The following is a 12,388-nucleotide window of genomic DNA, read 5'->3' as shown; positions in this document are numbered from 1 at the left end:
CAGGAGTCTGAGATGTACAACCAGCAGAGAGAGCAGTGTGCATTTCCCCTCAGGTCCTAGCAGGGTGTGATTTCGGAGTGACAGCACCAAGCATCACACCAAGCTGATAGCAGCAGAGCTGTTATCAGCACAGCCCCAAACCTGAGGTGCCTCTGTGATATTTGCACAAGTGGGGAGCTCACTGCTCCTCCTGTGATGCTGCTGCTCTTTTACAGGAATGTTTTGGGAGCTTTGGCACCAACCATTGTTGCTAAAACAAACACCTCAGACAAGTCAGTCTGATCCCCAGAGCCAGTGTGACATTTACCTGCAGCTCCCACAGAGGTGGCTCCAGGCACTGCTAAGGGATAAAAGAACTAAATCATCTCTGTACACGGATTTTCCACTCATCAGCCCCTGGTGGCTACAGAGAGCTCCTCCTGCAGCACCTCAGTGCTTGGGAGGATGAGGGGAATTGAGGTGGTACTTGATGTTACATCCAAGCCCAACCACAACCCCCTTGGGTTTTTCATTTTCAGAAATTGTTTTGGTCTATCAGTAATACTTAGGAACCTCAAACACCCTGTAATACCAACCAGGCTTACAGCAAGCTGGGGAGAGATGCCAAAGCATGGGAATCCTACTTAGATGCCCAATTCTTGCTCATTTCAATCCATAACTCTGCAGGTTTAAGCTTCATTAATCTCAGCACAAGTCCAGTGAGAGGTTAGGAGAGCTGCAGACTGCAGCTCCCAAGACTTTAGATGTTATCTCCTCTCAGTACACAGACACATCCCAGCTCTCCCAGCTCAATTTCTGTAAGCATTCCTTGAAGGACAGCTTCAGGAGAAGGCCTTTCTCCCTGCAAGAGGTCATATCCCACACAACTCACACAACACTGGACTGAACACCACGAGAAACGGTGAGTCAGCCAACTGCAGTACAATTTCTGGAGAGCAGCAACTGATGGACTGTTGGGCAATTTATACAGAGCAAGTGACTTCCAAGAGTTGAGAAATAAAAAGTAATGTACCAAAGAGCCACAGAACAGCCTTACCTCAGTGTGAACTGCTCCTCTGTCGAGTTTTTAGCCACAGACACGAGGAAGGTCAAAATGTCTCCTTGCTTGACAGTCTTTGGTGTGTACTGGATGACGATGTTATCATCCAGCCTCATTTCAGCCAGAGCAGGGGCAGCATGTGTCTGGTAGAGGAAAACGCTGCCGATCCTCTGCAGGGGAGGCCCAGCCTCGTCGATGTCGTTGCGCCCTGCGCGCAGCCCGGCGCTCTTCCTCACATCCTCCTTGGCGCACTCCCCTCGCTCATCGCCCGCCTGGATCGAGTAGTAAAGCTCCACGGGGCTCCCCTCAGACCTCTCCATTTGTTTTTTCCTGCCAGCCACCACCGAGGGAGGGCTGAACCAGGCGGGCAGCAGCTCCAGCTGAGCCACGCAGAGCCCCAGGTCGCCCCGCAGGCGGCAGCTGCCGCGCACCTCGCGCGTCTCGCGGAAGGCGAACACGCGCAGGCAGGGCAGGCGCTCCGCGGGGCTGTAGTCATCCCAGTCCCTGCCCACGATGTAGAACAGCACCTGCACCCTGGGCTTGCTCAGGTAGATCTTGGGGCTCAGGATGTAGGCCTGCAGCTTCCAGTTGAAGGAGAACTTGTTGGTGGAGCCAAAGGGGTTTGAAGTCAACATCAAGTCCTGGTGCACTGCTTGCTCAACAGAAAAAGGTCCATAGCTGGCGTTTAGTACGGGAGGTCTCTTGGATTTGTAGATCAGAAAGGATTCCACTCGGGACTGCAGGCTGGAGTTCCTCATGATATCCTGGTTGGCTTCCTTGAGAAAGAAGGAAACATCTGCGTTGTGGATCCGATAGGTCACAGGCAGGTAGGTGGGCAGCAAAGAAAACCTCTGGATGCTCTCCAGGATCCCTCGGCTCTCGGTCACTGTTGGAAGGAAAGGAGAGTTTAAAAGATCAGATCTTCCAGTCATACTGTGATATAAACCTTGCTGACTCTGCTGAGGGGCTGGACAGTGCTGCAGCTGGGATTAATAAAGCAGTAAACATCACCAGGCCATGCAGAGGGAGCTGAGAGATGATGATTTACCTCATCAGCTTGGAAAACAATGCTTTGTGACACATCCTGCATGACAGCCAGATTAAAAGTAGCTTGTGTAGGTTTGCACATGCCAAAGGTCACATCTTCACTTGCAATAGACATTTATTACCTGAGAGCAAAATTAGCCATCAGCACCTGCAAGCCCAGATCACTGCACAGGCACATCTCAAAAAATAAACCTGATCATTGCAGCAAGCTCCACCTGTACAGGAAAGCAATGGCTTCCCATCAAATGTGCAAATGGAGCACCCAGAGTTCACTCCAACCTTCTCTTCAGCACTCTGAGCAGTATCATGGACTCCAAATGCTTTCCTGCACAAGGCTGAATCTCACTTCAGAACTAGTTATCACAATAACCATTTACACAGCAGCTCCTTTACATCACTGTGGTGCTAGAGGACTTCAGAAGGAGCTGCATTTGCATCCACTTTGGAGTCACTTCTATTTCCCTTTACCACAAATAGAGTATTTTTCTGTAAATCACCATCAGGATTCATGCCACCGTTGCTGCCTAACCCTACACTGTCCCTTAATTCAGCTGCACTCTGTGGATTCTGCACACCACTGCACTCTGAAAGAACACTTTCAATGCCACTGAGCCTCTCCTGCTGCAGGGTACTGATCTCAACTGTGCCATCCAGCAATTACCTGAGGCAGCCTGTAAAGAATGAGCTCTGCATCCTTTCTAGGAACTGGCAGTCCCAAAGAACAGACATACACTGTTTAAAAATACAGATGCAAATACAGCATCACCTTTTCTGTTTGAACATCTGACCTTGGGGCTCACATCTTCCACCCTAATTATGAAATAAATTGCTTTTCTTCCCCTACAGCAAATTCAAATCCTTACCCTTATTCAAAAAGGGGACAAAGGCTTGCCACAGATGGCATTCAAAGACAACCCAGTTTCTCAAGCTCTAATTCACAAATGCTTTCGTAGTCTTTATTTTTGGTTTGGCATCTGACCTAAATATTTATTTGCTCAATGAATACTCTAGTGGCCTAAACTGATGCCAGTTACTGGCATGGATCTTCCCATCTTGAAAAAGTGAAATTCCTCTTCCAATAAACGACTGAACCTTGCTTTTAAAAGTTTAATTAATTTCTACTCAAATCCCCAAGGACTGGAAATAAAGACTATCTGAAGAATGAGGAAAATAGCCACAGCACACATCAACATGGGAGACTGGAGGAGCACTAAAATTTCACCTGCAGTGCTCTGATCCCCCAGAGGTGACAAACCCATCTCAGATCTTGGATAAAGATCATATTTAATAAAGAGTAAATTGCAGAACTTCTTTGCACACAAAGCCACCCTTCATTTTAGCCTTAGTCTGTTCAGCATTCAGCTCCCACTCTTTCTGTATATACTCAGTGAGAGCAAATAAAGCTTTTGAAGAATTTTTTTTCTGGATTTTCCTCCAAGAAAGATTTCTCCCAGCCCCAAATGGTTTGGAGCTCTCCTGTCCACCCCTTGTGCTGCTGAGCTCCTCAGCTCACAAACCCTTCCCAGCCAAACCCCATTTATGAATTCCACACTCATTCCTGCTCCTCCCAACCCCTTGGCAAAGCACCATTAAACACAGCCAAGCTTCAAAGCAGCAACTCAGAGAAGGAAAAAACCTCCAGGTATTCAATTCTTTATTCCCCTTACTTTGATTGCAGCTCCCTCCCTTGCATTCCACAGGGAGAAGAACATTATTTTTACATTAAAATTAACAGACTGTTTCGCCTCATAATTTTTTAATCATTTATTTTAGTGCTTAATTATCTGAGGGATTAAAAAGCTTCCCTGTGCATTCCCCATCTCCACAGGACAGCATTGCTCAGATTTTGTAAATCAGTGACTCTTCAGATGAGGAGAGCAACACAAATGGGGGAAATAAAAACCAGAGAAGGTGAGCTGCCTATGAAAATAGGAAACAACCTCAGCAGGAATAGGAATTGGTTTGAAATTTGGAATTTCTGGGCAGTGGCAAACTGGTTCTGTCACTGTTGTCCTTCCCACCACCGAGCTGGGAATGTGCACTGAATATCAACTGATTTGTGCTGGGAGCTGATTGCAGCTTTCCAAACAGCCAAAGGCCAAAAATCCAAACCATTTTCAACTTTTATCTGGGGAGAGTTATAATCAGCACAAACAGAAAAAAAAAAAGTCACAAAAACACCACTGAGCTCTGCTGCACCATCTGGGTTTTGACCGTGAAAGTTTATTAAGGATTCTGAAGGATAGGAAATGAAAACCAAAAACAACTATCAGCATCGTTAATTACAACCATGACCATTTGGGGAAAAATTAAGCATGTTTTTACAAAGGCAGAACTGCAGAAGATTACCATTTTGTGTGTTATTCAGTGAGATCCAGCATAAAAGTGGTGTTTGAAAGATTTAAATTCTATAATCTATCCTAAATATTACATTATATCGACACCATCATAATCAAAGTTCCACTGGAAAAACCCACCTGAATAATTCAGACCAAAACAACACAGTGAATTTCACTTTAAAGTGAATATGAATATGAAATTCATATTTAAAGTGAAATTCACTTTAAATATGTCAAACACAACAGAGGATGGGTAACTGAAGTGCTGTAAGGAAACAACATCTCATTTCTCTGCTATCATAGCTGCAGCCTGCAGTCAGTGACAGAAACAAAACCCCTCCAGAGCTCAGCTTTGCTGCTGTTATTGACCATGGCTTCAGAAAATTGAAGGGATCTGCTAACCACTGACTTCACTCTATCCTGCCAGATCCTTGGGATTTCAGCCCTCACAGTTACTTTATTTTTAAGACTGTTCAATCCACAATCATCCAGCATTCATGAGATATAAAACTCTTCCAATCAATTATGTAATGCTACTATTAATAAAAAAAAAGTAAATTGTCTTTTTCTTGTAGATTGAAGGGAGCAACTTCTTAGGAAAATTGCCTCAGCAGCTGCAAGCTCAGGCTGGTAATGCAATAGATGAAATTTGTTGCTGTGTCTTGGGGACTGAGATAAGTGGTTCTGTTCAGTAAGGCCAGAAATTCTACCTTTTCAGTTAGTTTCAGCTGCTCTCCTTGAATTTTCTGAGCACTTATGCTCTTCTAGGTTTGCTATGAATTGAAATAATTTTAGCCAAAGTATCTAGGAAAAAAAAAAAATCTGCTAGTGTGGTGTATTTTCAGCTCTGGAAAGTACTGTCACAGGGAATGTCTGCTCCAATAAAACTTCAGGCTCACTTTTGAAAAATTAAGATATTTCAGTTTTAACCTAGTTAAGTGGCTGAATCTGTTAATGCTCCAAAGGGAGGCAATTCAAAGCCAAGCTAGAAACAGAGTGTGGCTCAGGCAGTTCCTAGCACAGGGGAGATCAACTCTGTGTCACTTACAGTGGACAGAGGGAATTCACAGAGTGTCACACAAAGATCTGAACCCCATCATTTCCATCCTACAGGATCTGTAGCATCATTTCCATCCTATAGGATTTGTAGCATCATTTCCATCCTATAGGATCTGTAGCACCACCATTCCCATCCTATAGGATCTGAGCCCCATCATTCCCATCCTATAGGATCTGTAGCACCATCATTCCCATCCTATAGGATCTGTAGCCCCATCATTCCCATCCTATAGGATCTGTAGCCCCATCATTCCCATCCTATAGGATCTGTAGCCCCATCATTCCCATCCTATAGGATCTGTAGCCCCATCATTCCCATCCTATAGGATCTGTAGCCCCACCATTCCCATCCTACAGGATCTGTAGCACCATCATTTCCATCCTATAGGATCTGAGCCCCACCATTCCCATCCTATAGGATTTGTAGCACCATTTCCATCCTATAGGATTTCCAGGCTGCTTGGCACACTCCTTGCTCATGTTCCAGCATCTCCCCAGCTTTATGCATGAACAAACCCAACTGGAGCTGCCCAAGGAGGATTCCCTGAGTTCCTCTTTGCCCAGCCTAGCAGCAGCTTTAATTTCCTCAGAGCCATTAGCACTGCACTTCTGAACTGTGCACGGAGTGCTTGCTTGGCTTTACTGACAACAGCTCTATGACACAGTGCCAAAATGCAACGGGAGGCTGAGGACTAAACCAGCCAGATTTTCCTCCAGATTTCCACTACATTACCATATAAAATAAAAAAAAAAAAAAACAAACCCACAACAAACCCACAAAACCTAACCAAACAACCCAACCCAACCCAGCACACCTGTGCCACCAAAGGTGCCAGGAGGCTGAGCCATGCCACCTCCAGCTCAGGGGCACAGCGTGGAGGTGAACTCCCAGAACAGCCCAAAAGGTGTTCCTGCCCTGCAGAGGAACCATTTCTTCAATTTTCCGTTATTTCTATTTCTTGCATTTCCTCACAAATGCATTATTGTATTTCAAAGTCTGCAGTGATCACACTATTCCCTACAGAGCTGTGCAACACAAGGCTGAAACAGCATTGATCACTATCAATTAACTGTCAATTAACTGCCACTGCTCCCACTGGAGCACTGATTTCCCATTATCCTTCACCTGCCTGCTCAGAAGAGGAAAATCATAATAACAGTGCAGAAATTAAAGAATTCAGCCGATCCTCAGCAAGAGTCCTAACCTTTCCTCCCTGAGCTGTCACACCACTAAAGAACATTTTTAAAAAGTCTTCTGCTTTTGGTACCCAAAAGCTTTACCATTGCAAAGGGCAAACACCCCGAGAGCAGCAATGAGGGCAAATCGATGTGTCACAACAGCAGAGCAAAAATAGACCTGCACCCAAGAGTCAGGCATTTGTCTGGAACAAATTAAAAAGAAAAATGGCTCCAAGGCCCAAAATCACCAATTTCTTTTTAAGTCTTCTCCTTATTAGCATTTCAGGCTGCTCTGCCTGCTTCACTTTATAACATTGCCTGTGACCGTTTCATCCTTGGGAAATTATCATTCTTCTCCAAGAGCAATGCTGTTCCCAACCTGCCAGCTTCTCCCTCTTCCCCAAGTTATTAAACTCTCATTCCAGTTCTGCATCTCTCTGCTGAGCTTCTTAGAAAGTCAGGGAAAGATTATTTGATCAGCAAGGCTGCAGACAATGCTGAAAAGCTTCTTGGTGAAAAGGTGACTCTTGATTTCTCATAAGTGAATTTTAAACAAGCTGGAGGATTTTAAAGAGCACGCACTTAACAACAGCAGATGCTGAATAAAGCAAATTAAACTCCACAAAGAAGCAGACAAATCACTTGGACCATCATTGCTAAGAGGACTGCACACTTTCAAACTATTCTTTTTATGAAAATTATCAAGTATCACTACTGCAGAGAGAAACAAAGATTTGTAAGTGTTGAGTCATGCAAGGAAGGAAGAGGAGCCAAGATGCCCAAACTTCATGAGGATGTGTCTGGCCAGACAGAACATTATTGCTGTTGCAAGGGCAGTCCCAGCCTGCCCAGCAGAGCACATCTGCAGCATTGGGACAAACATCCAGATAAAGGCTTTCTGCCAAGGGAGCAACCAGCAGCACAGAAACAATCCTCAGGTTAACATCAGCCACTGCCTGATGCTTCAAAAGCAGGGCAATAAACCAAAACCAAAATAAATTCATCATTTCCACAAGCCCAACCACCAGGAGGTCCTTGTGGTTCTCCCTAGAAGATAATTCTGGCAGTTTAATCACAATATCAAGGGATTTCCATCCTTCCTGTGTGCAGGGAGAGCAGCCCTGAGATCCTGACCTGCAGAGCCCTCTGTGCACAGCTGCAGGGAGCAGCAGAGGTCACACATCCTGCACTTCCCATCCCCTAACCCCATCTGACTCTGGAGTTTGCAAGGTTCACCCCAATAACTCCCCCAGACTGAACTCCCAGCCCTGCAGCAATCCAGCAGCTCCAGCTGCCTCAACAGGCAGATAAAATCGTTTTGACAACTCAGGTCTGATGACACAGTATTTTCTTTGAATATCCCATTTTACTCCAGTTTGAAGAAACTTTTGTAAATTAATCATTGCTGTTAGAACAGATGACACCTCATCATTCATTAGGAGAGAGACAAAAAATCCTGAAGTTGTTTTATTATTCCCATTGACAGACAGATAAAGAAACAATTTAAATAAAGGGCCTCAGAGGAACACATACACCTTTATATTAGCAAGTGATACAAAAATGATCAGAGGAAGATCATACAACAAAGGCAAGTTCCCACCTGAAAAGGCAGCAAAGCAATAATTACAGAGAAAAGTCTTTAGATAAAAGGATCTGACACTGTTTCACAAAGTGCTGTCAGCCTGAACATGAAAGGGCAAAGCACTGATGGGCACCACAAAGTTTACAGTGAGAAAAGCAGAACATGGGAAAAAAAAAAAAAAACCAAACAAAAAATAACCCAAACCCACAGTCACGTGAACTCCTGCAATCTTGGGGAATTTATTCACCATGAAAGGAGAGCTGAGATCCACTGAGCACACCAACAGCAAAATGACCAAGAGATGAGAACTCCAGTGTCCAACAGACTGAAATATTTGAGGTTTTTGTGTCTCCATTCCTGCCCTTCCCCCTCATCACATCTCTACTCCCAGAAAAAGAAATAAATGAAGATTTCAAAGATTTAAAGAACAAAACAAACTCAAGCACACAAGAAAAAAGTCCCCACAAAATTAGAAAGCTGAAATACTTGCCAGGAATATCTTGAGTTTAACAGAGTTTCCTAATGTGATTATGTTTGGAAACCAATAGACAGCAAAGCAAGGCTGAGCACAGAGGAGAGCAGAGTGACAGGAATCCAACCTGAACTGTCAAATTGCTCGTGACAGAGACAGAAATACAGCAGTGTGCAGGGAACAGCCTCACACTGATTAAACACTCTGCTCAGACAATCAGAAGGTGATCAGATTCTGCCTCAAATGTCTGCAAAATTCCCTTTTTTATTTCCTCCAGGGATCCCAGGGCTGTGCAGTTCTGCTACCAGGCTGTTATTGATGAGAGAAAAAAGAATTCTAAGCATGAAATGAACACCTGAGTCAGCAAAAGGCACAAGCAAAAGGCTTGGGAAGTGCAGCACAGCAGGGTTTGGGGCTGCTGCCTGAGCCTTCCTCCCCTCCAAAGTGTGTTTTCTAAAAATTAATTTTGATTTTATTAATCCCTATCATGCCTCTCCATCTTGCTGCAGGCTCTGTGCAGAATACTGAGTTTGTACAACCAACAATTACAATATTGATCATCAATGGCTACATTCACTAACAAGATAAAAAAGTTACAAAAGTATTTTTACATCTTGTTTAAATAACACCACAATGCTGGGATATGCACTAAATTCCCAGAATTTCAATAAACCCAGCAATATTTCACTAAATACCATTTTACATTAATTAAAGAAAGTGCAGCTTAAAAATACTTGGGTGTGTTTTCAGAAGGAACTGAAGACAGTAAAGGATACCTGTCCAGGTATGTTTTGTACCTGAGAAGTCTGGGAATTAAAGGACACAAATATAAATACACACATCCCAGCAGGCACAAGGAAAATCAGATTTTGGCAGCACAGGACACAGGCAGAGCTCATTAACACTTGGGTATTTCTATCCTTCCTGTGATCTCTGGGAATTCACAATCCCTCCATCCACAGGGTCCTCCTGCTTAGGAGATTCAGGAAACAAAGCCTGAATTCCCTGAAAAGCTCTTCTATAACATGAACAGTCCAAATCTGTCAGCACTGCAAAGGCTACACTCATTAATGGAGATGACTGAGATCCTCCTTGACACATTCTGAGGAGCTCCTGAATCTCTGGGTTTTCATCCTTCCCATCAAGTTCTCCTTTGCCACAATGCTGAAATATTCCCAATCCTTTGCATCTGCTTGGCAACCAAGCAGGGAGCTGAGGTCTCTCAGAAAAGGAATTTGCCCAAATGAAAGGGCACCCAAACACCAGATGAATTCATTAATTAATCAGTTTTTCAGTCTATTCTGACCACTGAGTGACACAGACTGCTGTCTGGAGCTCAGCTGCCTGTGATCCACCAGGCAGGGTGTCTGGATAGCTCTAAATGCCACAGAGGAAAAAGGAATTTTTCCTGGAGAGTCTTGCAGAGCTAACCGAGGCAGCTGTGCATGCAGTTGGCTGTCTCAGGGGATTTATCACCCCAGGAGGATCCATGATAATCCACTCCCAAATATGACTGAGCAGAGGAGCCTGTCCAGTCCAGAACTTGCTCCTCTCTCCTCTTTTTCTTCTCAGTTCCAAAATCCTGCACTCCCCCCAGGCAAATTGGGTGGTGATCCCTCAGGTGAGATGGCTCAGCTCATCCAGACTGGCTGAAATAATCTACTTTTTCTGCTGCCTCTTTAGAAATGTATTTTATAATACCTGGTATGCTCCTTGAGCTTTAAAGCATCTCTTCTTGTTCTGGAAATAAACCAGAGTGCTCCTCCCTCAGCTGCCTCACAGTGTACCAGAGAGCAGAGTCGAGAGCACTGACATGATAATTTTATAGTCCCATAATGTTCTGTTTCACCATCCCAGCAAATTCCAAAGGGCATGAACTCCCAACTTCTGCAGTGTTCATTTCACTAAATCCAGGGGAAGTTCTCTGCTCATGCAAATCTGCAAAATCTCATTCAGAAAGTGGATTTTACCTTTTCAAGCCACCCTCATTCCCTCCCATACCCATTTAAAGTGCTCTAGGTAAGCTGATACTGATGGGTTTGCTGCAGTGCCCAACACTCCATAAACACCAAAACCATCCTGCCTGACAAAGTCCCCAATGTTTTCCTTGGCACTGCTTTGGGAGTTTATTCTGTCAGCTCTGAGCCACTTTCACATCTCCTCACAGATCCTAAAGGTCACATTAAAATGCACCTGAGCTGAACACCTTGTTTTCCTGCAGCCTGACTAGAACTGGGATGGTGTCTCTGGCTGGCACAGGCAGAACCCCCAGGAGGATCCTGTGACACCAGAAATGCCTTCTCTGGAGATTTAATTGCAGGAAAATTCCTCCTGGAGGATGTTTGATATTCAGCAGCAATAGGGACTGCAGGGGAGCTCAAGATCATTTTTCCCTACCCTGCAATTAGCTTGGATACTTAAAAATCCAAAATCCCAGACTCCTTGGCTGTGAATCATTTTGCATTCTAGTCCCACTGAGCAGCTTTCAACAGGAGATTTCAGCAGCACTGGTGAAAAACACCCAAGGCAAAGCTCAGAAACAATTTCAAACAAATTCCAGACACACTTGGTGCCAAGCAGGTTTCACACTCCCAGAGCACACCGAGTTTCTGTCACAGGCAGCTCCTCAAGGTGGTTCTCTGCACATTCCAACCAATTCTCCTCATCAGCATCTCAGGGGTATTTACCCGTGTGAACCCATGTGCACATCTCAGACACTTCCATTCCTATTTAGTGTCACTGGTTGTGTGCAATTCAGTGCAAGTCCCACTGCCAGCAAACATACTAAGTTGTATATATAAATTCTGAATCCAACTGACCCTACAACTGTATAATTGATCCTACAATTGTATAATTGATCCCACAACTGTATAACTGACTGATGTTCACATGGCTGCTGGTGAATCAGAGATGAAAAGCTGAATTCTCCAGCTGAATGTCTCCAGAATGCAGAGCAGGGTGTGCCAGGAGCAGCCAGACAGACGGAGGGATTTGTCTGCAAGCAGCAGCAAGGCTTTGCCCAGTCTCAGCTCCAGCTGGGAGCTGCACTGCCCACTGCATGCTGCTCTGCAGGGTTATTCACAGACCTGCTCTGCATTTCCTCTATCCCACTCTAAGGCTGTGGGAAAAACTGATTTTTTCAGTCGCCAAGCTGAACTAATCAAAACCTAAAAACAATTCTCTCAGGTCAACCTAAAGAGAAACACCTTTCAGCATCCCAGCACTGCCTAAGGGAAGGAAGGAAAAATACCCCTAATAAAACCAAAAGAAAGGATCATATTACCCTTCAAAAATTGAAAAGAAAAAATTTAAAGCCTCCAACCTTTCTTCTTAAGTTCCACCTCTTTTTTTTTTAAAATATTTCTTTCACAGGAAAGCTATTCTGCACCTCCATTTTAATCCACAGCCTTTCTACTACACTGGCATGGATAAGAGCTACTGGAATTTTTTTTTCCCTAATTTAGTACATTCATAATAAAGGCAGTTCCTTTAAAGCTTGACATTGTTTTCCTGGGAATATCTGCTCCTGAGCACACTAGCAGCTTCTCCTTGTCCTGGCTGGGTAATAATCAAATCACTGCATAAATGGACTAAATAGCTGAGCAAATATTTCTATGCCTAGTTATCATAATCCACAAATCACTACCAACTGTTGTTTTATTACATAACCA

At 44.2% G+C, this 12,388-nt stretch overlaps 1 protein-coding gene across 4 annotated transcripts in view; it reads right to left on the bottom strand.

The window, feature by feature from the left end:
- TMEM132D (transmembrane protein 132D) overlaps positions 1 to 12,388 on the bottom strand; it is a 190,925-nt gene that overhangs the window by 143,194 nt on the left and 35,343 nt on the right. For 3 of the 4 annotated variants that reach the window (XM_085075363.1, XM_085075365.1, XM_085075364.1), the window contains exon 2: positions 1,037 to 1,925. In XM_085075363.1, coding sequence (XP_084931489.1) covers positions 1,037 to 1,925 — 889 coding nt within the window. The remainder of the gene's footprint in view (positions 1 to 1,036; positions 1,926 to 12,388) is intronic. The other variant, XM_085075366.1, reaches the window with a different exon arrangement.

Source organism: Lichenostomus cassidix, chromosome 15, assembly GCF_008360975.1.
Source record: "Lichenostomus cassidix isolate B80296 chromosome 15, HeHo_3.0, whole genome shotgun sequence".
Taxonomy (NCBI): Eukaryota; Metazoa; Chordata; class Aves; order Passeriformes; family Meliphagidae; genus Lichenostomus; species Lichenostomus cassidix.
The sequence above is the reverse complement of the archived record's forward strand: the minus strand, read 5'-3'. Positions and strand labels throughout refer to the sequence as shown.